Source organism: Hyalella azteca, unplaced genomic scaffold, assembly GCF_000764305.2.
Source record: "Hyalella azteca isolate HAZT.00-mixed unplaced genomic scaffold, Hazt_2.0.2 contig6811, whole genome shotgun sequence".
NCBI classification, from domain to species: Eukaryota; Metazoa; Arthropoda; class Malacostraca; order Amphipoda; family Hyalellidae; genus Hyalella; species Hyalella azteca.
In genome coordinates, this window is record NW_025936959.1 from 361,760 (window position 1) to 389,268 (window position 27,509).

Consider the following 27,509-nt stretch of genomic DNA (forward strand, 5'->3'; position numbering starts at 1 on the left):
AGATGTGTATAAGAGACAAACTGAGACCTACAGTCAGACACCGCGAGCTCAGCGGTGGGGCGCTCAGGAACAATCCCCCTAGGAGCGCGAAATCCCATAGGACTTCTGCTCAGAAATAAGCCAAGTAATATACGAATATTTTTTTAAATCTTTAAAGCAGGCACGAAACGTTTGGCAAGTCAAATAAATTAGCGGGAGTTTCGGAACTACTTGCTGTTCATGCACTCAGGAGTGAGCACAAAAACTAAATTCAACTTTTTGGCAGGCGGCGTGGAATATGAAAAAAATTTAAACTACTAACATAAAGTTTTACTAATTAAGGTACTTTTACTTTCGCAGATTTTTAAATTTCGTAAATTGAATTAGATTTTGAATTTTTGCTTTTTTTATTTGATTTTGAATTTCGTATTTATTAGTGCGTCTCTTGCAAAAAATTTCAATTTCTTTTTTATTTAATATGAAAAATTTGGGAATTTTATAATAAAAGTTTTGGGAAATTGTTTTAATTGAATATTATGTAATAGTAGTATTATAAAATCGCTGGTATCATTGAGCGAGATATTGATTCTTACGTGATTATAAAACGTGCAAAAATACCGTCAGTTCTATTGTCAGTTCTATTTTCTACGCAATAGATTTCACTTGAAAAAAAGTTCTATTTTCTATGCAATAGATTTCACTTGAAAAAAAGCTAATGATTCCATTTTTGAGCGGCCTAATGGAGATGGCATGTATCTGATTGATGAACGGCTGAGGTTGGTGGGAATTCCAAACTTTTTCTTAGTTCTATCACTAGGTATGTAACGTGATAAAGTAACTTTGATTTAATAGTAATGCATTATAGTATTAGTGTAGTAATGTTGGATGGTAATTTTTTCATAGAATAATAATATTAACGTATCCTCAAACACAACAGGAGGAAGTAGGTGTCTTTAAAGGCTGAGATTCATAGTAAGCTTATATGGTAAAAATCAAATTTTGCCTTACGATTCAAATTTTAACGATTCAATTGGCCATCAGAAATTTTGCCAAACAAGTTGAAAACAAGTTAGGTTGGAAACAATTTATATTGCTCACTTGGAAGACGTTGTTCCTATTGCTCACTTGGAAGACGTTATTCCTATTGCTCACTTGGAAGACGTTATTCCTATTGCTCACTTGGAAGACGTTATTCCTATTGCTCACTTGGAAGACGTTATTCCTATTGCTCACTTGGAAGACGTTATTCCTATTGCTCACTTGGAAGACGTTATTCCTATTGCTCACTTGGAAGACGTTATTCCTATTGCTCACTTGGAAGACGTTATTCCTATTGCTCACTTGGAAGACGTTATTCCTATTGCTCACTTGGAAGACGTTATTCCTATTGCTCACTTGGAAGACGTTATTCCTATTGCTCACTTGGAAGACGTTATTCCTATTGCTCACTTGGAAGACGTTATNTGAGCTCGAGGCGCTGGACGGTGTGCAGGGAGGAGTAGTAGCGGTTCGAGAAGTCCAAGCTACACTTCACCCCGCAGCCATCACGAGCGCGCACCCTACAGACGCCACCCCCGTACTGCCTGCACACATGCACCGTAGGGAGACAACTTTGGGGCTGACTTGATTTGTAACTTAGAGGGTAAATTTGTAGTTATTCTCGGAACTAACTTTGTAATCAACTATGGGTAACTTACTTTAAGATTAACGTAAGACTAGGTTTTAAATTGAAAAATTGGGAGTAATTTTCATTGGTAGCACTTTATTAGTATCTCGTTTTTATAAGTAATTTTATGGGTAAAATTGAGGATAGTTTTAGGATTAACACTTGGCGTATCTCCAAGGACAACTTTGGAAGTAACTTTAGTGGTAACTGAGGTGCAACTTTAGTAGTAACTTTTTTGTATTTTTAGGTAAACCAAGAGTTTACCAAAAAAATTTGGGATAACTTCCTGGCAAAGATCATCCTAACTTTCGGGAAAACTAGGAAGCAACACTAGTGCAGCTCTAGATTTAATTTTAAGGGGCTCTAGAAGTATCTAATGGATAACTTTAATTGCATCTCAAGTATAGAAACTTTATAATTATAGATATAAAATGGAATAGGAAATTCAATTTAACAAAAGCCCATTAACCTACGGACTGAGCTAGTCAGAGCAAAACTGCAGGTAATCACGGAAATGAATCATAATTATACTAAAATTTCGATTAACTTAGAAAATTGTTGTACCTGTTTATCATCTCTTTGGTCAGGTGGAACTTGTGCTTGGGTAGAGGCTTATCCAGCAGGGCTTTCACTTCAGCCTGTATTTCAGCCTCTTGCTGTCCGGGCGTCGCACGCCGCCTCCTGCGGGCCCTAGAGCGGTAAGGACTTTCGGTGGAATCCGCAGAATCAGAGTCTGCGGAGGGGACATCGAGCAGCGGCGATGACGACGAACTGCTGGAGGAGTCCGTAAGGAGCATCCGGTGACGAGGGTAACGTCGTACATGTACCTCATCGTCAGCAGGAGCTGCAGCATCTGAGCTTCGTCTCCCAGAGCGACGTGCCTCACGTTGACCTGTGCGTCGAGTGACGCGCGCGGCCACGGAACCGTCGGCCGCCGTTGAAGGATCGTCTTCTTCAGGATTCGCGTCCTCGAGACCGACGGCATTGTCGTTATTGTCGCCGCCAGCAGCGACGACTGCAGGTCTGGACGACGATGAACTTCGTCGGGTGGAGCGACGACTCCGGGATTCACGTCGCGACTGTGGCTCTGAGTCGTCAGAGTCCGTAACTACGAACTGAGCCACGCGAAATGGTCGACTTTCCGATACTGATCCTGTCGAATTTGTTATAATATGAAAACAGCATACAGGCTTTCATGTGTAATAAAAAGTACAAAGTGAAAAGGACAAAGTCCTCAGCAAAAATATATTTATTCAAAGAATGAATAATAAAGTATTCAATAAATTACCCATAGCCGATTTTACTTGTGTTGGTCATGACAATCGCCTTTTCAAAATTACTCAACAAATAAAATTCATCGCTCGTTTACAATATCTTTAGTAGCATTACTCTTATTTTAACTTGGAATATCAAGATACCACCAAAACTCAGCATTTTTAGAGGGAGAGAATCAAGGATTAGTAATTTCACAAAATAAAAAATCATTAGATGATGAGAGATCATAATTGACTCTGAACAGAAAAAATCTCGAACCCAAACTAAAACGTAATAATAGTAGAATGTATTCAAATAGGACCACAAGAGATTCCACTTACCAGCGTCATCTTGCGCGGCTCTGCGATGTCGGCTTGTCTCCCTCAGTTCGCCGGCATTTGCTCTGCTGTCGTCGTTGGATCTTCGTGTCCTGCTCCTGGTTCTACGCCGGGCGTCGCCACCGTCAGAAGTCGCAGCAGTGTTCGTCTCCATTGCTTCATCGTCGTCAGGAGATTCGTCTAAACGTGAACGATAGCTCCGACTTCTGCGTCGTCTGCGTGGCGAGATTTCCCGACTGCTACCAGCCTGACTCTCGCAGTTATTGTTTGTATTCCCATTGACAGTCTGAGGTTTGATAGATTTATTATTTGAACATGATATATTTATAGAATCATCTTCAGTTACTTCCATGCTCTGAAGCGTCTCATCATTCTTATCACTTGACATGTCATCATCACTGACCTTGCGAGCCTCGAAACTTTTCTCTCGTCTCTTTTCACTAGTTGAGGAATTCATGCTAGAGTCACGCCCTTTAGCTACAGAATTACTACTTTTTTTCTTTTGTCTGGAGCGATCCTTTCCTTTGCTACTCTTCTTCGAAGCTGTTTCTTCACTGTCTTTCGCTGCTCCTGTATCTCCACTGCTCTCCCCAGCTCCTCTATCTTTGCTACTTTTTCGATGGGCTTTTTCTTTGCTATCTATAGTTGAAGGCATTCCTTTACTACTATTCCCAGCTGATTCTTCTTTACTGCTGTGCCCGGTAGCCGAAACTTTACTACGCTTGCCAGCACCTGCTACTTTATTACTCTTTCCAGAGGCTGCTAATTTACTACACTTCCCGGTGCCTGTTACTTTATTGCTTTTACCTGCGCTAGTTACTTTCCTATTCTTCTTGGCCGTTTCTTTCCTAATCTTCTTCGTACTTTCCATACTCTCATCACTTGACGAATCAGCCGACATCGAGTGATTATTGTCCTCGTCCTGCCCCTGCAAAATAAACAATAGTAAACCTTGACTGTAAATCGAATCAGAAGAATCAAACTACAACACAGGTGCTGACAATTATTGGAAGAAAGTAGGGCACGTGATTCGCACTGTGTGCACACATGTAACACATAACCTCACGTTCATTGTAAGTCTTTTAGTCATTCAGGAAATGGCAGTGAAAATAGGCTAGATAAACTAACATACCAAGAAAGCAGCATGAATTAGTACTGATTCTAATAATTTCCAAGTTAATATATATTATTAAACAACAAAATAGCAAAAAGTTTCTAATTTACAAATATACCGTAAAGGAAAAAATACACTTGAATAGACCATGAAGAAAATAACACACTCGTGCATCGAGGAAATTGGCAATTAGTCAATCTCGGCAAACGAAACTCAAAAACTGGAATAAAAGCTTGAGTAAACAATACAGGTTAAGAAAAACCAGGTTAAAATTAGCATTAAAATTAAGAGTAGCGCACACCTCTCTATCCCTCTTGGCCCTGCTGGCACAAGACGCAGGAGACGCAGCCTGAGAACTGGAAGGGACTGAAGAATCTTGCACTTTATGTCCAGTTTTGCATCGACTTGGTGTTGACATTTTCGAAGGCCTTGATACTTTACTAAGAAGCAAATTGCTAGATTTTGATGACCTAGATTTGTCATTGCAGGGCTCTGTGTTCTCGGAAGAGCTCGTGTCTTCATCCATCACGACACAAAGTCTATGGAGAAACGTTAAAAATTTATCATAGTTTGGGGGCTACCTGGCCGAGTATTTGAACTCTTGCAAACAATAAGCACGCAGGAATAGTGGAAAAGCGCGCGCGGCTCTGGCAAGGCGCGCGCGGCTCTGGCAAGGCGCGCGCGGCTCTGGCAAGGCGCGCGCGGCTCTGGCAAGGCGCGCGCGGCTCTGAGCGGCTCTGACAAGGCGCACGCGGCTCTGACAAGGCGCACGCGGCTCTGATAAGACGCACGCGGCTCTGGCAAGGTGCACGTGGCTCTGACAAGGCGCACGCGGCTCTGAGCTCTTACAGGCATTAAGTTGTTTCCATGTTTCGCATATTGCAGAATTGCTGCTTATTTTTCTTACCTAGGCCAAGCAGTGTAAGAATGCAGCTGTCTCTCGAAAATTATACTATTGAGATCATCTTGCAGCTACAATTTTTTTCCATTGCTCGTGATGCATTTTTAGCTTTTGTGTCATCAGCATTGATGGAATATGGATCATGAATGATTGTATATAGGTACTAGACCAAGCTTTTGGCAAATCAATTATAAATATGTACAATCAATATAAATGGTCAAAGATGCTCCATTGTGGTTTACCATTGTGGACCACTGTCAAACTGTGTGATTAACTCTGACCATGTCTACCTATTAGAAAGTCTTTGATACATTGGAGTGCTTGCCCTAGTGCAGCTAGCAATTGTAATCACCCACAATAAAGGATTGATTGGTGATAAACAACCGAAAAGCTATGACACCATGTTGACTTTGACAAGAGGTGGGTTAAGCGATTGATAACCCTATTCTTCACAAAATATTAATTAAGTTTACAAACAACACTAATAAGGCTGACAGGGTGATGGTAACCCACTTTACGCCTGCGACCTTTGCTTGCAATGGTAGAACTTGTTGTTCTTTCCAATCAGGTCACTCAAAGTACCTCTACTCAAGGTGTTATGAGAAAAGACAGCTGAACAAGTATCTGGATTTTGAGCAAGCAGATGCTCAAGAGTCTTATTCATAATATTCTCCTTTTTCATTTCAAAACTAGTTCACTTAATTGAAAAATCTTGGAAGCCAAGGTAGTTTGTGAACTTCTGGGAAGAAATAATAAAAGTGATTGGTATTGAATATGCAATTGTTATAAAAAATGAAAAACCTAATAATTTTTCACATTGGATAAATGCAAGCATTTTCATTCATTAGACTTTGAAAAAAAAATATTTATGACGGCCAGGAAGTTAAAATTGGGCACTAAAAAAATCCACTGATATGCAGCTGTTGAAATATTAGTATAGTACGTAAAACATATGCACCACAATATTCATTAATATTTGCTTAATATTCCATTTTGATAAATTTCATCCTGCACTTACCTTGCCATGTATCAACAACTTAACACCAAACATTGTATAGTAAAGCAGCTAAGATTGTCAGAACTTCCATTTGTAGGGTAGTTCTGTTTTGATCAAGCTAGAAAGGTGTGGTAAAGTTTTGTTTACTGCAGAGTGCAGACAGAGCAGACCAATGACAGGCAACTTCTGTGTTGCAGCAATGTTATTGGCATTGACAGTATCTATCAACTCACTGTGGCTGAGTCAGTGAAGTGTAGAAAAGATTTATTTTTCAAGTCACTAACTAGAGTTTAGAGCTTTCCTACCATTTTTGGAACCATAAGGTTCCTATTACCAGACAAATACCTTTTATCTAATTACCGTCAAATGGGGTAAAAAGGGATGGTTTTAAGCATTTTTTGTTAATAACTTCATACCATGAAATATTTCATAAACAAGTTTGGGCTCATTTAAAAGGTCTTTGCAAGGGCTATTGTATGGCATCTCCAAAAAAATTACATATGCTATTTGCAAGATGCTAGACACAATATAAAAGGCTCCTAAATTAATCTGGAAATGGGGTAAAAAAAGGACACTTGAAATAAAACTCAATTTTAAACATTTGAAGCATGCAGAGTGTACTCATCTATTACTAACAGTACTCTGAAGTCCTCCTCTTCCTTTGTAGATGATGTAAATGTAGAATAAATGATATTTTCTGTGATTTTTATTTGGTTTTTCTTCATTGATATAATATTACCTTATCCATACATTACCATATTATTAATGTTATATTCAGAGGTGGGCAGTAGCGCGCTACATGTAGCGGCCTCTACTAGCGGCCGCTACATTTTCAGTAGCGGTAGCGGTAGCGGCTCTACATTTAAGGCAATGTAGCGGTAGCGGTAAGTTTTTTTTCGCGTTCTTCCCATTTTTTCACATTTTTACCCCCCACCTTCCTCCCCCTCCCATATATAAGTCAAACCATGCACATATTAAAAAAAAGGCTTCTAGAGTCGCTAGGTATTGTTTTTACAAATCGAATGGTATGTCTCTCGTTGCCGTAGCTTGAAAACTGTTGGAGTTATAATTTTTTTAAGATGGCGTTTTTTGGATTTTTAAATTGTTCAGGAGAGCCAAATAAAGTAAAATTCATTGAAAACAGAAGAATATGCCCAAAAAGTCTTGATATTGTAGCCCAAGCTTTCCCATTGCCAATTATTTGCATTCAAGGTACCAGCACGCGTCTTTAGACCTATTTATGTTCAATTTAACGTGAATAATAGGCTATAAATGGGACTTTTTATACATAAATATATATATAAAATATTCATTTTACATAACTTTACAACTGCATTACGCAAAAACTATTGCATGAACATCAATGGTAGTAGCTTTATTAAACGCATCTTGTTTGTAGCTTTCAAACGAGTGCAAACACTTTGTAATTAACGAGAGTAATGATCTATATATACAGATTTAATTCAATAAATCTTTGTAAATATTGTTAAAAAATGTTCATATATATATTTTTAAAATTGTCTTACGCAAAAATTATAGCACGCACAGACATGCGGTAAACTGCGTTAGACGCGCCTTTTCAGCAGCTACAAAATGAGTCAAGAAAATGGTAAAGCCAAAATTTCCGATTTTTAGGGTAGCCGGTCCCCTTATAGTATTAACTATTATTTAAAAACCAGCGTGATACATACATAATATAAATTACAGAATAAAACTGTACGTAAGATTTTGGTGTAATGTTGTCAACCTCAGCCTGTTACTAGTGTCAACATGTTAGTTGTTACTTGTTAAGTTGTTACCAGTTACCACTTACAGGTTTTTTCATCTTTCAGTTTGCTTACAGTTATTTTTATGTTTCACCTTCCCTACACGGATGTCTACTTTAATTTACCAATCTCAAAAATAATCCACATTTATATACAAAAAAGACTGATTTTTATATGTATATGTGGATAATTTCTTAGATTGGTAGATTAAAGTTCACATCCATGTAGGGAAGGTAAAACATAAAAATAACTGTAACTTTTATGTACTGTATCTAACCCTGGGGTTTAACCCATACTAGTTCGGTGAGGTTAATTGCAATAAAGTTGCATTGATATGTTTTAAAAATGTTTTATTATCATTAAATGTTAATGAATTAATCCCAATAGCAGAACAATAAACATTTAGAGATTTCCAATAATTTTAGCCATTGTAGCGGCTAATGTAGCGCGCTACATTTTACTGTAGCGGTAGCGGTAGCGCCCGTTACAATCTAGTGGGTATAGCGGTAGCGGTAGCGCCCGCTACATTTAGAGCATGTAGCGGTAGCGGTAGCGCCGCTACATTTCCAAGTAGCGCTGCCCAGCTCTGGTTATATTACTGTATCCATGTACATGCCATTGAGCATTGACAACGACCTTGTCCACAGCAAGCTTCATATCAGCAGCCATGTAGCATTTCTTCTGTATCTGTGAGCTTACAGGATGGTTTGTAATTTCGCACAATTTAATCAAGTCAAGTGATTTCACTATAACAAAAAAGATTATAAAAACATACCTGAAACAAGAAGGAATATTTTAGTGACAACCATCATATTTTTTGGAGAAATAAATCATAGTTTAGGTTAACTACTTTTCATTCTTTGTTGCCCAGTGCTCAACTCTATCTGTGACATTTTATGCACAATTTTGTGATGACTGATGCAGTAATTTTTTATTAAGTGAAATTTTCTCACTGAGCAAGGTAAATGTAATCGAAATTCTTTGTTGTTAATTGATTTTTCATTAACTGGAGCCTTTGCTAACTAAGGTTCTCTTGTAAATGCAATTTTAGAGGTGTATCCCTTATTGTTATTGTCCCTTATATTACACAACACCCTGGACAGCCAAGCCAGGTACTCATTTATCAACCAGAGTTGGATGATAGGCTGAGTTGACCATGAGCTGAGGCTCTGTGCTTCCCGGTAGAACTTGTCCTCAGTCGGACTCAAACCCAGGCGCTGGGTGCGAGAGACAGAGTCTCTCACCACTGCACTACCACAGCTTGCTCACCTGCACAGCTGCACTACTGCACCACCACAGCTTGCTCACCTGCACAGCTGCACCACCACAGCTGTCCCTTATTACCCCGGGGGCCAGGGGACCAGGGGTGTCCCTTATTACCCCGTTTTGTGGAAATGGCCAGTGATTTGGCCACCATTTTTTCTTGGAATGAGATACGCAAATTCTGTTAATCCCGTTTTTAAGCCAACACTAGTGTCAGTAGTGTGCAACTTTTATGTAAGTAAAATTTTTCAATACAACAGATATTTTTTCTGCTACAGACCTTGTCACTTTAGCAGAGCTACTTTTCCAAAATCTCACTTTTCACCCTTTTTTCAGGGATTTTTTAGAGGTAAGAAATGTATGAATTCCCAACTTGCTTTATGCTGCATGTATAATAAAAATGTTGAACTTCACACCACTATTTTTAGTTTTGCAATATTTTAATTAGTTTAGCTGCTACAACAATTCCACAACATGTTGGACTTGGAGGACTGTCCCTTTTTGCCTCACGGCCCCGCTTGTCCCTTTTTACCCCGTTTGATGGTATTAGGTACCAAATGAACATGATCAGACTGCAATATTCTAAATGTAGGCCACTATTCACAATCTGTCACTTTCACTTTGTCCCCACAAAATTTCAGTATCAAGTAGGAAAATTCCAAATTTCCAATCCTTTCTGGCTACTGCAGAGTGCAGCCGCCACCATACACTAACACTGTGGTCTGTGGTTTCAACATTTTTAGTACTTTTTATTTAGGGGTTTTGAAATTTTATGAAAACATGCAAATGATGCAATTTCAAAATTGTTGGTAAAATGTAACCGTTGAGTATAAATGTCAGTAAAAAAGCAAAAAGAGTAGCAATTAGCTATACTCAAATTTAATGGGTCATTCTCCGTTAAGTAAACACAGGTGTAGGCTAGCCTACCTAAACTGCTGTAACTTTGTAAGTGTAAAGTAAACATCACCAATGTTCAGGAAAATTTTGGCCTAAGAAATATTCCTGCAAGGCTGTATCCTGTATACTAGCCTATAACTCTATAAGAAGAGAAAATTTCATTTGCTTTATTAAATTTCTTGTGAAATTTTCCTGTCCAAGACAAAACTAACCTATTTTCAAAAGATCCTAGTTATTAAAAGTTATTTGGCACAGCACAGGTCACAGGACCAGGTGACAACGGACAAGGTTGATTGCTTCAAAGTTCAACCCAATTTAGGGGTTCAAAGTTAGGTTGTTTGAACACTGAAATGGCCTAAGAAAAATGTCGAAAACCGGAATACGGTAATTTTTCATGAATGTGATATTCACGTTATTTATAATTTAGGTATATGCCTATTTTTCATTCTAGTCGTCGAACATGAAATATTCTTTTGAAGCTACTTAGCTACATAACTTTCCGGTATTCAATACACGAAAAGGTTCAAATATTTTCACTTCATTGGCCGGCAAGCAATATTAACACAGCCAACTCGATCACGTCAATACCATCAAAAATTCTATCAACACCTTGGTGGCTTGGTAAAGGCTTGGTTATGCTTATGCCTTAGCCGATAGTCGGATAGAACACCTACAAATCGACGAGCGTCGCAATGCTGCATTGTATGGAATTGGTGGCAAATTCAACCAAATATAAAACAAGTCCTCATAATTTGGTAACTAGTTAGCTCATAACTTCAAAAGCCTTTCACAGAAAAACAAAATTTAACGAAAGAAATGAAGTTGTTGCTTTAGCTAGTCTACAACGCATTGCGGCGCCGACAATTATTGTGTGAGTGCGAACTCAGCTGATTGCGCTAAATCTGTCACGAATCAGCCCAGAGGAATCGGTGCTAGGGTGAAAACCAAGGTAGCACCTGCAGACACGCGATGAATAAATTGGACCAATGTAAGTGCAGCCGTTCCAGAATTAAGTTTCTAGTAAATTTCTCCCTTAATTCACCTGAAAAATTTCCCTAACCCAAGGGAAGAGTTCATTCAAATCGTCAACGTGACAAATTCTGTATAAATTTTATGTATGTCAATTCAGTAATTTTTGAATTAGATTTCCGGTCAATTACACTGGCATTTAAACTTGAACAATAGGAATCTATTCACATTCGCAACGAAAAAATTTTTGTATGTTTCTGAGGGTTTAGGGCAGAGTCAGTTCAGGGTCTGAGGGTTTAGGGCAGGGTGGCCCAGTAGTTAAAGTTCAGAGTACCAAGATTGGAGCAAAGAGGCGCGGGTTCGATCCCAGCTCTGTGCGCCAGTTTCTGGTCAGAATCGGCAAGGAGGCCGGGCGGTTAAGCACAGCAGAATTGTAGGAGTGAGTTGCAAGTTCGAGACCGCAAAATGCTGTGAATGTTCTGCGATGTTAAGAATCGGCGACAGGCCTACGGCCTAATAAACGCTGAAACCGCTATTATTATTATATTATGTAACCCATATATTTATTAAACTTTACAACAGCATGAATTTCCGTAATGTCAGTTCAGCAGCTTCGGTATTAGATTCCCTGACAATTTAAATAATAATTAAACTGTAAATTTTACGCTAACCTTTGGAATTCATTCAAATTTGCAACGTTACAGACTTTATTATGAATATAGCATAGGCATAGCATCGGCCAAGCCCTGGGCATTCTGAGCGAAACGTAGCTCAGAAGACAGCACAGCGATGCGCAGTGCAGTGCACAGCGCAGTGCACGGCGCAGTATAGCGCAGTGCACAGCGTAGTGTAGCTACGCACAAAGCACAGCGCATCGAAACGAAACGCAGCTCAGAGCACATCGTGGCGCAGAGCACTCGTGTATGAATTTTGAGAGCATCAAGTTGGACGTTTCTGAGTTATACTTTGAATAACTCTGGTAATTCAACTACCGTAGAGATTTTCCTATAACCCAAGAAACATTAACTTCACAACAGCATAAATGATGTATGAAAATCGCGTATGTCCGTTTTGTCATTTCTGAATCAAGTTTCATGTGGCAAGATCATTTTTGCGGTTTAAAGTGAGAATGGAGCGAATTGGTAATTCAATTCGAATTTATTTCAGAAGGAATTGTTCCCACTCGCACAGTCACAAATGCTTTACGAATTTCAGAAGTCAGTTAAATAGTTTTTTATTTCAAGAATTCAATTAAGCCTTTTCTGAATACCCCAAATCGGCAATCGAATCGTTTCATGTTTTGTCAAATGATTTATAATAAATTACTAGGCATTTATTTAATAGTATATACTCCATAGTCCGGGTAAACTCCTAAAAATTGGTAAATAAAGACAAATTTTCGTTCAAAACCACCTTAAATTTTTGAAAAGTCAGTCAATAAAGAAGCTTTCATAGTTTTTTTTTTCGTAAAATCTCTTAATAGATTTTAAATGGAGATTTAAATAATTAAACCCTTACATGACGAGTTCTTGCAACGAATTTTTGGACACGTTTATATGCTGCTCATGCAGCACCCTTTCTATGCATAGCTTTTTCTGACAGAGAACAGGTTGGTGGGCGCATTTGTTGCCACAAGTCTTAACCCAGACTATAAAAAAATATATGCATAGCTCTGTCAAAGCGGAACCGATCTTGATCTAATTCGCAACGAAGCCATTTATTAAGAATATGCGTTTGCAACAAAAGCGTATGCATCGAATTCGTTATACAGGTACGAAAGACAAAGAATGTTGTCGAATTGATCTATGTTCTCTTTGCTATCAAGTAGCCTGCTAAACGACAAGTTAAACATTTTCAGAACTGACAGGAATTCTAGGACCTAAGTCATTAGGTACAAATAGCATAGACGACGGTAAATGCATCGGAGATCAAAGGGCTGCAGGTAAACCAAACTTAGTGTTTAGCAAGCTAAGGGAAAACGAAACGGATAAAGAAAATTCCGATAACGCGTGCAGGCATGGTCAATCGTGGCGTGCAGGAGCGTATTTTGAATAAAAAGAGTTGTTTAAATAAGACCATGATATGTTTCGATTTGATCAAGCGTAAAATTGGTGGCTTGGAACGTGTAAAAAACGGGGCGGAAAAAAATCTGACATGCTTGTAGATGCGCATTGAGACGAAAAGGCTTCAGTGGTGATATCTCACCTCCTGAGGTAGTGGTGATTAAGTCGGGATGCATGCCAGGGGGGGGGGGCAATGCAGTGTGGTCAGCGGACACTTAAGATAACAGCATGTGTAATAGGTGATGGTATGGGTTATAAAGCATTGGAGAACAACGTATTGACCGTTAACTATGTGGAGTTGCATCTTGTGTGCTGAAGCAGTGTTGGTTTAATTAAAGTTCGTGTGGTGAGATAGGTCAATTGACTACAGCTGCTTAGGTGCCAGGATGATAATATCTATAGCATTTAGATGGTTGATCTTGGCTCCAGGGCTGATTTGAGCGTTAATTTGCTGGTCTACGGCTGTGCACCCATTAAGTCAAGATCGCTTTCGATTTGACAAAACTATGAGCGTAAAACTAAGGCACTAAAATTTAGCATCTAACAAATTCTAAGCGTGACAAAAGAAAAATGGGCTGATAGAGCTCGCATAAGATTATTGTGGAAAAATTGTATTATTGTTAATTTGGTTGAAATCGGTTTCGATTTGACAAAGTTAATTAAACGTAGAAACAGAGCGTTGATAATTTTTCAAAAAAATTTGTCCTAAAAATGGCGGAGCGGCCGCCCGAATTAAGACCAGTGGATATGAGTAGGATCAACCATGGTTGAATTAATACATGTATTAATTCAAACCTGGGATCAAACATTATATGAACAATTTTCATCATGTTATGTCGGAATTTTTAAACCGTATACATAGTAATAGTCGGAACTGCATTATACCGTGTTTGAGTAATATTAAAAAATGCTGTAGCATTTTCCTTAAGAACAAAATGTTCGTGGTGTATCCTTTCCATTGACGATAGATAAGTCATATATTGGCGCATGCATCGCATCAAATCGGTTATCATCGATTCATGTATCATGTTATCAAATCAGTTTAATTATTTTAATAGTACATAAAAGAAAAATGTCATAGTTATGCTAGAAAAAAGTTAGTCATTTTCTTTCTTTGTGAGCGTCTTCAGATTTTCGTTAAAATTTCTTGTTGGATTTAGTCGATCTGACAAATGATCCAAAGCATCAACTTTAAATTATTTTCATAGTCGATTATTTTTTTTAAGTTGAATTCCGAAAATAAGAAAAGATGACCTAATATTAAAAACTAGGTGTGGCTTTCGATCCTAAATATAGTTCTGTGATCATCGACCCTCATTGGTTCCCTGTAGCCGCAGGACGATAGTGGTGGCAGTCGAGGAAGGGTGCGGCAGCAGACACAGTGTATAAACAGAGTTATTTCCTATATTAATGAATTAAACTGATAAATTCGTGTAGTATTAGGACTTTTTGTTTACTGTTTCTTAAATCTATATAATTTATGTCTCAATAATAGCTATGGATAGCCGAATGGTAGCGTAGCTGTCACTTTGATTTTGCTGACGGTTTCCGAGTTTAATGATGTCGTAACTCGTAAGATGTCTAATTGAGACTGGAGGTCAGAGATCTTGAGAAGGTTGCAAATTGTTGCAGCGTTAGGCCTATATCATGTCACTCATGTGTAAACAAGCATGTAAAATATAACATATTGAGTGTCAATTCAGGAAATGTGGACTGGACAGTTATGTTCATATTTACCAAATTTAAATGAAAATTGCCTTCACGGGAAATATGCTACACCACACTGACCACAGTACTGCTACCTTCAATGCTCAATTCTCAATGGCATTATCATTATGATTATGGCACTAATATTAGCACTCAACCTGACATGGTTTCAAAGCAGAGGCTTTTTACAACACTTTTCTTTAACTTCACTTCTCGTTTCTTTGTTTGTCTGCCTGCCACAAATCTTATAATTGATATTTAACACATACTGAGGCTAGTATGGAATATATCTACTTGGCGAGCCGCGACTGAATTTTTCGAGCCGTGGTTTTATGGATTTGCCAGCCGTGATTCCATTAGATGTTTATGTTTTTTCTGCAAGATATTTTTGGCAGAAACGGTAAAGCAATGCGGATTGCGGAAGTTGAAAATTTTATGAAATGACATGTTTGCGAAGTGCAAACCGCGATTTTTTAATCAAACAAAAATTTATGACATTCGAGCCTCGAGATTTCATACTACTGAAATTATATGATATTAGAGCCGCGATATTTCAGACAAAAATAGGACTTTTCCAGACTAGTACTGAGGTACCTAACTAAAACTGTAACTTGTAAGACCTGTCCAATGATCCAATCATTCTTAAATTTAGCACACTTGCCTAAAGTTGGAGAGTGGAGACACATGAATCAATTGACAGAATACATAATTTTAAACATTTTTTGTAATCTTAGACAAAAAAAAAAAATATATTTTTAAGTATATAAAAATAAGATAAGAAATTCATTGCACATATTTAACATGGAGACACTGGTCTCTTTAGAAGTGTTGTCTTTAAGGGGAGGGTCTTGAGCACAAATCAACAATTTTGGCTTTCCCCGTTTTTATGCTCCTCTTAAAGCTGACATTCTGGCCTGTCCAACGGTTCCAAAACCATCTCTGTACAATACATTGATTTATGCATTCACAACATAGAAAAAGAGTGAGTTGTCGTGGACTCGTGGGATGTGGAGCTCTTTAACATTCTCTTGTAGGAAAATTACCGGGTAATACCGGCCAGGTACAAAAGAGTAAGGCTTGGTTGCTGGCTTGGTCTGTGGATGCTGCACTTTAGTCACCCACTACTTGCCAGTTGACACTAGTTGTCATGCGGGAAGGTGCTCATGCAGTCGTTCTCTGCATATGAGTGAATTTGAGCTCAATCAACACCTTGCCTGGTATCTTTGCTACCATAAAGGCCTATATAGCGCGCTGCGGGTGCTTGGTGCTTTGTTGCGCTGTCCTGAACAGTTGCATATGCTCACTGCAAACCTATCTCCTCCTAGAGTTTTTAAGCTACAGCAATGAGAGATTAACCATTTTGTTTGCAAAGAAACGATCTAGAGATTGGTTGTAGGCTTGTAGCTTTTTTGTAATTTTGCTATAATTTGGATTCCATTTTGAAAAAAAGAGGGTGCAGGGGGTGAAAATCAAGAAATTTTTGAAAAATTTTCCAAAAATGCCTCCCCACTTACAAAAATTTGAATTTCCAAAGAGCAATGACCAATCGGTAGATATTGTCTTTACGGATCGAATTATATGCGTCTCAATGTTGTAGCTTGAAAATCACAGGAGGAGATAGATTTCTACTGTACCCCCCCTTTTTTGCTGTTTTTAAAGAATTTCACATTTTCTTTCATTTTTTTTGAAAAATTGACATGAACAATAAAGTTATACATTTCAGTTTTACACATGTGTACCAAGTTTCTAAGTGATCTGTCTGTAAATAACCGAGAAATTTTGCTCAAGATGCTTCCCAGTTCCCTCAAAAAAGTAATTTTTAAAAACATATTTAAACTTCCTGAAGTTCATGTTTGAGTCCTACAAGTAGATCAGTAAAGTATCATGGATACCAGCATTATCATACACGAGAGAAATTGGTTGAGTATCATGAGTAGATGAGGAAATTAAAGATGAACTGATTCTAAAAAATTCTGTGGTTTGTTACTATACTTGATCACATCCACAACACCAATGTTGCTGGCCTTCAAAATAATCTATTCCATAAACATAAATTAGCTTAAGATGGCAGAATTTTTCTGTTAAAATGCATACTAATAAAGACCAGAGAATGCATTTATTCCAATTTGCTGGCAGCCTGCAGGGAATCAAAATTATTCAGATGACATTAATAGATCAAAAGGCTGGCAAATTCCAGCTCTCTGTTTTAAACTACCAAAATTGTTTGAACTTTGAGATAGGTTTCAGAGACATTTTCTGTTTATGTATCATGTACTGTTACTAATGTCTACCAATATTTCATTCACCAATGCTTCTATTAACTTTGAAATGAATGTCAATACATTCAAAACGTCATTAAATATATCATAAATCCTTGCTGAGACCTGCCTTTTGATCTATTAACGTCACCTGATGAATTTTGATTCTCTGCAAATTGGAATATAATGCATTCTCTGGTCATTATTTGCATGCATTTCTATAAAAATAAGTGAACAACATCTTTCTGACTTTCTAGAGCGAATAAAACAAGCTTTTTATTCATTATGTGGTTATCAAACAATACAAATCCTAGTTCTGACTTCTGACCAGTATTAAATGGTTTTTAGTGACCATCAGCAAGGTTTATGCAATTGCTCCCATAGTGGGCACTGGTCAGTGGCAAGCACAAGTTTTTAGATTCATTCATTTGTTATTTCCTCATGTACTGAAGATTTGAACCAATATTTAATGTTTTATGATTCTGGTATCAATGATACTATACTGGTCTGCATATAGGACTTGTAAATGAGCTTGTCTAAAGAATTCTCTGCTTTACCACTATGATTGCTGCTGAGTGTGACTTATCAATATTGTATTGTTGACCAATGATGATAGTTTAGCCTTCAGTCAAATACTTTATTTGACTTACACTTACTAACCATTTGATGTACACCATTACAGTACGGTACTAACACTAACTAACTTTCCAGTACTGACAATCAGATCCTCAGAAGTAATGGTTACTATTGGATTGATTCTAACCAATACTTAAAGTGGTAGAACTCATTAAACTAGAACCAATCACAAAGTTTTTTTTTACTTATTTCTCCTTAACCCTTAGATGCACAAGTGACTAGATTCTATAATTTTCTTTAATGGGTTATAAATGACCATTATTAAAATTGACATGTTTTTATGCCAATTTTGGAATTTCAATTAATCATGCATGTTGCTATAATATGTAATATTTGGATTTTGAAAGGGTTATATGGTTAACAAGTACCTACTACTCATATATAATGCTGTAAAATTTTTAGTTGAAGTTTCTGGACCTTCTCTTCATAATTTGGTTGAATGTTTTGATCCAATCAAATGAACTGACTAGATCAATCTTGAATATATTAACTATTGAATTTAGCATTGCTAGTTAAGGAGTACAATGTCGAGCTTATGCAGGAAAACAGCCAACCAATACTGTGCAACTTTTTGTAACTTTCAGGACAGAACAATAGGATCTAAATTTGCATTGCAAGGTGGTAATGATAAACATTTCATTAGTCTTGAAGTTTTCAATTGAAATACATTATTTTAGTGCTCAATCAGATGCATATTCCAGTTTTTAAATGTATAAAATATTTTCTTGGACCTAGGAATTGTGCCAGAGTGTACACTGGAACACTGCCTGATGTTAGGTTAATATACAATTCCTCAGTGGGATATTTGGGCATAAGAATGAAATGACTCCATTTTTCTATTTATGCATTAGGTATATATTTTAACTCGAAAATATTTGCAACATTATTTAAAATTCTTTACTTAATTCATCTTAGTTGCACTGCATTGACATCTTTCAGACAATATGAAATTTTATCTTCATCTGCTAAGCCTCAGATATGATGATAAGATATGTCATGTTATCTATCTAGTGCTTCCTGTTGCAGCTTTGTGATCTGCCTTGATGTTGTTTTTGATACCCGTATTCAATTATTTCTCTAGCACTTGCTTTTCACTTCATTTGAGCAGCAGATTTTGATATATTTCCATTTAAAAATGAATTTGGCATCATTTTATGTAATTTATAGTAATGTTGTAGCAGTTGATTCTCTAATGTTGGGTGATATACTGATATTAGAATGAATCTTGAGAATGCATCATAATTTTGTGGCTTCTAATTATAGGTAATTAGTAACCATTTATTTTGTGTTTCATTACCTAGTGTAGGTACTTCAATTGGTGCTGATAAATTTTCCAAACATTTGCTAAATTTTCTCTATAGAATGCATCTTTTGATTGAATGACAGTGTCTCATAAATTTTTATTTTTCACTGAGCCCTTTATCTCCATTTGTGATAAGGAGTTGGCTTTTGGCTGATAACATTACGTATATCTACTGCCGGAATGTTCTAAGTTGATATGGAGGCAGCTCGGGCTGCTGGTTCACTTTAGTAATTGTCTTCTCATTACCATTACTGCACTTCAGTGTTGCATGATTGTTATTGTTTCTTTGCTGTTCATTTGTTATCAAAGTGAATTGAAAGAAATATTTTAGACCAGTTGAAACTTGCCTAGTTAACAAATTCAAGATTTATTGATAAAAGTATATAATCCAACAGAGTCTGCAGATTTCAAACTTATTTTTCAGCAAAAATTTTAAAATAAAGTGCACACACAGAGTTTCATTGGAATAAAAAGTTATAGATCTGAGGCAAAATGGAAGCCAGTCAGATGAATACTGGAGGAGGGATGCCTGTGGTGAAGGAGGTCCGCATCCTAGAGTCAGCTGAGGACATCCAGGACCGACGTGAGCAAGTGCTGTCCCGCTATCAGCAGTTCCGGAGTGAAGCCAGGATCAAGAGGGAGAAGCTTGAAGACTCCCGAAAGTTCCAGGTATGTGTACTTGTAGAATATTAATAATTTTGGAGTATTTTTCACTCCTTATTATCTATCACAAAACTACTGTGTTATGATTTCATGTATCATAAGCCTGTCTTTCCACTATGAGTGAAAATGGTATAAACTATTAAATATTCTGGTGTTGAATCAGTCAAGATAAATGTGTATTTTAAATGGTGCAAGCATAATTTGATGTTTACGAACCTAACTTTTGTGACTACTTTGTGTTAACAGTATTTCAAGCGTGATGCTGAGGAATTGGAGTCCTGGATCCACGAGAAGCTGCAGGCTGCATCGGACGAGTCCTACAAGGACCCGACTAACCTGCAGGCCAAGATCCAGAAACACCAGGCATTTGAGGCTGAGGTGGCTGCTCACTCCAACGCCATTGTTGTGCTTGACAACACCGGATCTGAGATGATCAAGAATCAGCACTTTGCTTCTGAGATCATCCATCAGAAATTGGGTTAGTGGAAAATTTTTAAATTATGAATTACTCATTTCTATTACGTACCGTACACCGGATCTGAGATGATCAAGAATCAGCACTTTGCTTCTGAGATCATTCATCAGAAATTGGGTTAGTGGAAAAAATGTATCGATTAGCTCTGTTTTAACTTGCATGTTCTAAAAATTCTGAATTACTCATTTCTATTATATGAAATGACAATTTGATTCAGCAGCTTTTGGCTTCAGACTAATGTGTGAGAAAAATTTTCCTTTGAAAATTCCTTCTTGAACCTCTGACGTTTGTGAGAAACTTTTGGTTCTGAGCCATATCATAGCTGTTGACTTGATGTTTAAGATATGAATTATTGAAACTGGTTTGACTAGCTTTATTCATCATCATTTATCATTTGAATAAAAAATAGGCAAGAAATAGTACTTTATTTTTCTAATATCATTATTTCAAAGTGGATGTGGGATAAATTTTAGTACTTCTCATGCTTTGATTCGTTCAATGAAGGAAATTTGGCTGATTTTTTTTTTTTTCATTTAGGTTTGTTCATTTTCTTTTCAGCCTGTGCAAATACCTGTTTTTTAACACATACTGATCACCTGTTTACTATGGCTCCCTGCTTTGCCCATTAGGATGTACTCAGTTCCCACCCCTTCAAATGTTTTCACTATATCTTTGAGTGAATTGTAGTGAAAATATGATTTTTGCAGCTATTTGAGCCTTGAAATATTTTCACAGTTTGAACACACCTATCTAACACTGTAAACCTTAAATATAGCAGAAGGCTAATAAGAATAACAGAGCTTGCTCTACGGTACCTGCACATTATATGTCAGATTATGTTCTTATCAAATGCATAACCGAGAGCTCAATCTTTGTTTTTTTTTTTTGTAATTGTATCTTCATTAAATCAGTATATGCTTTACTAATAAGCAGATCAAAATTGTATATTCCAGAGGAGCTGCATCGTCTCTGGGAACTGCTTCTCAGTCGTCTGGCTGACAAAGGCTTGCGTCTCCAGCAAGCCCTTGTTCTGGTGCAGTTCACGAGGCAGTGCGACGAGGTGCTCTACTGGGTCACGGACAAGGAGGCTTTTGTCACCAGCGAAGAGTTCGGCACGGACCTCGAACACGTCGAGGTGCTGCAGCGCAAGTTTGATGAGTTCCAGAAAGACATGGCTGCCCAAGAATACCGTGTCACTGAGGTCAACGGTCTTGCTGCTAAACTGCTGGAGGAAGGCCACCCTGAGGCACAGGTTATCACCAAGCGCCGTCAGGAACTCGAGGAAGCCTGGAACCGTCTTCGTCAGTTTGCACTTATGAGGCAGGAGAAGCTCTTGGGCGCTCACGAGATCCAGCGATTCAACCGCGATGCTGACGAGACCCTAGCCTGGATCGGTGAGAAGGCCGTCATGCTGAGTGCTGATGATTACGGTCGAGACTTGGCGTCTGTGCAGGCGTTGCAGCGCAAGCACGAGGGCCTAGAAAGAGATCTCGCCGCTCTTGAAGACAAGGTATCGACCCTAGGCCACGAGGCAACTCGTCTGTGCGGCATTCATGCCCCTCATGCCGACCAGATCAAGAACAAGCTTGCTGAGATTGAAAACTCATGGACGACCCTCACTAGCAAAGCTCAGGACCGCCGACTCAAGCTTGACGAGTCCTATTATTTGCATCGCTTCTTGGCTGATTTCCGTGATCTTGTGTCATGGATGAACGACATGCGCGCCGTCATTGGGGCGGATGAACTTGCCAAGGATGTTGCTGGTGCTGAGGCCTTGCTGGAACGTCATCAAGAGCACAAGGGTGAAGTAGATGCTCGCGAAGACAGTTTCAAGGCCACCCAACAGGCTGGACTAACTATTCTCGAGAACAAAGACCATCCTGCCGCTGCTGAAGTAAAGGAGAAACTCGAAACTCTAGCAAGCGAGAAGGACGCGCTTCTGAGCGTGTGGGAGGAGCGGCGCGTTCTGTACGAGCAGTGCATGGATTTGCAGCTCTTCTACCGCGACACGGAGCAGGCTGACACCTGGATGGCCAAACAGGAAGCCTTCCTCGAGAATCAAGACCTAGGCGACTCGCTCGACTCAGTTGAAGCTCTCATTAAGAAGCATGAAGATTTTGAAAAGAGCTTGGCTGCTCAGGAAGAGAAGATCAAGGCGTTGGATGAATTTGCCACGAAGCTAATGGAAGGTCAGCATTACGCGGCTGAAGATGTTGCTCATCGTCGTGAACAGCTTCTGGAGCGCCGATCTGCGCTGCTTGAGAAGAGCAAGCAACGTCGTATCATGCTAGAGAACAGCTTCAGGCTTCAGCAGTTCGAGCGTGATTGCGATGAAACTAAAGGTTGGATCAACGAAAAACTGAAGTTCGCCACAGACGACAGCTACTTGGATCCCACCAACCTGAATGGCAAGGTACAAAAGCACCAGAACTTTGACCAGGAACTCAACGCAAATAAATCGCGCATTGATGAGATCACAAGTACTGGCAAGGATTTGCTTGACTCCAATCACTACGCAAGCGACCGCATCAGCAGCCGCATGGAGGAGATCATTAATCTTTGGGCTTCGTTAGAAGACGCTACCAAGAGCAAGGGCTCGAAGTTGGAGGAGGCCTCTCAGCAGCAGCAATTTAACCGTGGCCTCGAGGACATTGAGCTTTGGTTGTCTGAGATTGAAGGCCAGCTAATGAGCGAGGACTACGGCAAGGACTTGACTGGAGTCCAGAACCTGATCAAGAAACAGGCGTTGTTGGAAGCAGATGTTGGTGCTCACCAGGACAGGATCGATGGCGTGAGGATTCAGGCCACGCAATTCGTTGAACGCGGACACTTCGATGCCGAAAACATCAAGAACAAGCAGGTCGCTCTCCAAGAACGCTACAATAACCTGCAAAAGCCTATTGCTGTACGCAAGCAGCGCCTGAAAGACTCTCTGCTTGTTCAGCAGCTTTTCCGTGATATTGAAGACGAGGAAGTCTGGATTCGCGAGAAGGAGCCCATCGCTGCCTCCACCAACCGCGGTCGCGATCTCATTGGCGTTCAGAACTTGATCAAGAAACACCAGGCTGTGTTGGCTGAAATTAACAACCACGAAAATCGAATTGTTGCCGTCACCCTTTCCGGTGAGGAGATGATAAGCGACGGTCATTTTGCTGCTGATGAGATCAAGCAACGCTTGAACATCCTCAACCAGCACTGGTCGCTGCTCAAGGATCGCGCCTCTAAGCGTAAGCAGGACTTGGATGATTCACTCCAAGCTCACCAGTACTTCGCTGACGCCAATGAAGCCGAATCTTGGATGAAGGAGAAAGAGCCCATTGCGTCAGGAGGAGACTTTGGCAAAGACGAAGACAGCTCCGAAGCTTTGCTTAAGAAACATGAAGCTCTCATGAGTGATTTGCAGGCATTCAGCTCGACCATCGGATCTTTGGACGAGCAAGCCAACGCGTGCCGCCAGCACGACTCTGCTGCTGCTGACATCTCAGGCAAGGAGTGCGTTGTTGCGCTTTATGATTATGTCGAAAAATCTCCTCGTGAGGTCTCCATGAAGAAAAACGACGTACTTACGCTTTTGAATGACAACAACAAGGACTGGTGGAAAGTTGAAGTGAACGACCGACAAGGTTTTGTGCCTGCCGCTTACGTGAAGAAAATCGACTCGGGCCTGACTGCATCGCAGCAGAATCTTGCTGATGCCAATAACATCATGGCTCGCCAGAACCAGATCAGGGCGCAGTACGAAAACCTCATGGCCCTCGCAAATGCTCGGCACAAGAAGCTGAGTGAGAGCGTGCAAGCGTACGTCTTGGTCCGCGAGGCTGCTGATCTCGCCCAATGGATCAAGGATAAAGAGCAACATGCTCAAGTGGAGGATGTTGGAGAGGACTTGGAACAGGTGAAGATTGATTGCAATATTCCTTTAGTTTTATAATATTTATAAATTATTTTATACTTTTTAATTTATAATGTTTAGGCCATTGAAGAATTTTGATGCTTATGACAATTTTCGAGTTGAGCTCTGAAATAGAGATGTAGATTGCCACGAAACAATTTAACTCACATCTAAAATATCTGGTACTAGTTTTTTGTGTTAACAAATGTCAAGAAAATAAGTTTTTTTTATCATTTAATTTTCTACTGCTTTCTCATGGCTTTGGCAGTATTCAATTATTTTCTTCTTGACTTCTATTTGAAATTATGAGATTAGAATACCAAATAGAATCTATGATTTTCTTAGTCATTACGGTTGTTATGCTTGCTTTTAATTTTAATTTTACGTGATTTTTTAGTTCACGACGAGTCTCTGTTTCCTTTCAGTATGTTACAGCTCAAAAAATATTACCTTTACCTCTCTGTCATTATGCTTGCCTCTCTGGGTAGTCGTTTATTCTTTGCAGTTATTCCAGAGTGCCAGAAATTTTATTCCAAGTCTACAATTATTTGAGGTTGATATTGCTTAAGCATTTCCCCCGTGGATAATTTACTTACAAATCAATAATTAAAAATAGGGCAAATGATGGACTGACTTCGATTTTTCGTTATTTCACCAATGAATGCAAATAAAATGTCTATCTTGTCTGATAACGATGCTAAGGTGGAGGTGATGCAGAAGAAGTTTGACGACTTCAAGTCCGACTTGCAAGCGAACGAAGTGCGTCTCGCCGAGATGAACGAGATCGCCATGCAGCTCATGAGCGTCGGCCAGACTGAGGCGGCGCTCAAAATCCAAACTCAGATTGAAGACCTCAACACCAAGTGGACCTCCCTGCAGCAAATGGCTCAGGTACGGTCTATAGGTGCTACCAAGAACCCTGGTCTTGACAGGCAGACAGAAGTCTAAACGCATCGCGCAGTTCAAAGTTAGACGAATCTCTGTTACAGTTATACCATACATTCATGATCTCTAAGCAAACGGTTCCTGAAGTAACTGTGTAGGCTCATGTTACATAGAAATATCTATATATTCTTATTGACTCGCACTCGCGGTCAAGTCTCTTCCATGTACAATCCGTGGCAGCTTCGCAATGGGACTTTCTCGAATACTTTTCTGGATGACACATTTTCTTTACTAATTTCGGTTTTACCATTCCTCTACTTCGTGTAACGTAATATTTTTGTTAAATATTCATTCTAAAATCTTTCTCTAAAATTCGAGTGAGGTCAAACAATTGACGAAGTTCTAAAAAATCGGTCTAATCTATACAATATCATAGAAAATGTTACCTTGCTGCTCTATTTTATTTCAGAATTCTTCTCTTAAAACCCTGTAGAAATTAACTGTAAACAATTAACGAAATTATTAAAATTGAGTTACATCCTTTCTTCTTCCATAAATTTCATATTCCTGTTATATATTCGTTTTAAAATCTGTCTCTGAAATCTTAGTCTAAACAATTAACGGAATATTATTCCGTAGGAGCGTCAGTCGCAGCTGGGTTCAGCTCACGAGGTGCAGCGTTTCCACCGCGACGTGGACGAGACCAAGGACTGGATCCAGGAGAAAGATGAGGCTCTTAACAACGATGATTGTGGCAAGGACCTGCGATCTGTTCAGGCTCTGCAGCGCAAACATGAAGGTCGGCATATCAGAATTACTTCCTAACAAATTAAAATCTCAATTTTTGGTAATCGTGGGCGATTGAGAGAAATCATTCAAGATTATGCTGAATGCATTGACGAAAGCCCGCTTCTGCTTGTTAATATTCCGCCCCCATACATCGTTCTGATTTCAGTCTTCAACTAAGATTAAGCCATGGCAAAAAAAGAGTCAGTTGACGATGACGTTTTGATCACACATTTTTTACTCCCTAACAAGATCTGTTTGACAAAAACATAGTGTGACGAAGAAAAGGTTATGAAGTTATATTAAAAACCTTTTTTATGTTTAAAAATACTTATGCTTTTTTGCTCTAACTACTTGAAAACTTCTGATTTCAACGTAATTATTATGTCTGTTTTCTTATGATTTCGTAAAGATGTGATATAGTACTTGAATAATACGATCCATTGCCGTAGGTACTCTTTCCTTAATCTTGCACAATCTCTGTTGAATTATATAGTGAACATTGCAAGATTCTTTCCTTAACTCAACGTAATTAATTCTTTTACGGAAATTAATGCTTGTGCACAATATCCATCTAAATTTGGTTGGCATTTCTGTAGTTACCTATGGCCTCTCTCGTGTCTCCATATTCAGTACCTTGGAATGCACTAGCTCATTTACCATCTTCTACCTTCACGCACGATATTGATCGCTCATATTTAGTACCATGTAATTCAATTGGTCATATAACTATGCAGTAAAGTCACGTACGATATTCAAGGCTCTCGTTCAGTACCTTGTTATTCAGTCGCTGGTTTTAATTTCAACCACCGCCGTGTACTATTTTCATAACGGTACTCACGACGCAGGTCTGGAGCGCGACTTGGCTGCCCTGGGCGACAAGATACGACAGCTTGACGAGACCGCTAACCGCCTCATGCAGACGCACCCCGAGGCTGCTGACACCATTTATGGCAAGCAGCGCGAGATCAACGAGGAGTGGACCCAGATCACGGCTAAGGTCCTCTTCTCAACTTGATTGTGATCATGAACCATAATTATATCAATCGCTCTTTTCAGATATTTTTTTGATATTTCATAGATTTATGAAAGGTAATATAGAATCACGGCGGAAGTTTTGTTGCTAACTAGAATATTTTCTGAAGATATGAGAAGAATATTTTATGGTTTAAGTGATCAAGTTTGGTGAATTGTCTCATATTGTTTTGCGAAAATGTTAGAACTTTCAATAATTTGGTTTGCATATTTTTTTTCATTATTTTTTAGAAAGCATGATTATCGTAGTCATGAAGTAACTTAATTATATCTGCTGTAAAAATATGTAAAAAAACTATTGATTTATCTTACACTACAATAGAATGTTTCTGTAGAAATTGATTCACTCATAGAACCTCAGGTATCGTGGAATGACAGTGAAATATCGAGTTGAGAGTTTCTCAACAATAAATTGTAAATACTTATATCATTAGTCTGCTTATATCGCAAGTTCACAAGGAATTTAAAAGCAAAGAAAACGCCAAGAAAATTCACCATATCGATATTGAAAACGTTTCGGAGTCCAGCTCCATCATCAGTTCGACTAAACTAAAAATGAATAAAATCACTTCAAAAGTCAAAATTCAAAGACAGACATAAAACCTAAACAAGACCTAACATTATATCGAAATAAACAGGACTAGTTATGAACAACTTAGTCC

The 27,509-nt window shown here is 38.7% G+C and overlaps 2 protein-coding genes across 4 annotated transcripts in view; one reads left to right on the forward strand and one right to left on the reverse strand.

The window, feature by feature from the left end:
- Window positions 1-1,438: 1,438 nt before the first annotated feature.
- LOC108677212 (microtubule-associated protein futsch-like) lies at window positions 1,439-5,206 on the reverse strand. The gene is made up of 5 exons (XM_018165401.1): window positions 5,094-5,206; window positions 4,653-4,890; window positions 3,241-4,165; window positions 2,210-2,798; window positions 1,439-1,562 (listed from the first exon to the last, which is right to left on the reverse strand). The coding sequence occupies exons 1-5, from the start codon at window positions 5,204-5,206 to the stop codon at window positions 1,439-1,441; spliced, it is 1,989 nt and encodes a 662-aa protein (XP_018020890.1).
- Window positions 5,207-19,476: 14,270 nt separating this feature from the next.
- Window positions 19,477-27,509, forward strand: part of LOC108677221 (spectrin alpha chain) — a 23,163-nt gene continuing 15,130 nt past the window's right edge. For 2 of the 3 annotated variants that reach the window (XM_018165409.2, XM_018165411.2), the window contains exons 1-6: window positions 19,477-19,780; window positions 20,021-20,252; window positions 21,203-24,144; window positions 24,844-25,032; window positions 25,666-25,825; window positions 26,661-26,812. In XM_018165409.2, the coding sequence (XP_018020898.1) occupies window positions 19,604-19,780; window positions 20,021-20,252; window positions 21,203-24,144; window positions 24,844-25,032; window positions 25,666-25,825; window positions 26,661-26,812 (3,852 nt within the window). In that variant the 5' untranslated portion in view covers window positions 19,477-19,603. Of the gene's footprint in view, window positions 19,781-20,020; window positions 20,253-20,309; window positions 20,367-21,202; window positions 24,145-24,843; window positions 25,033-25,665; window positions 25,826-26,660; window positions 26,813-27,509 lie in introns of those variants that run through there. The other variant, XM_018165412.1, reaches the window with a different exon arrangement.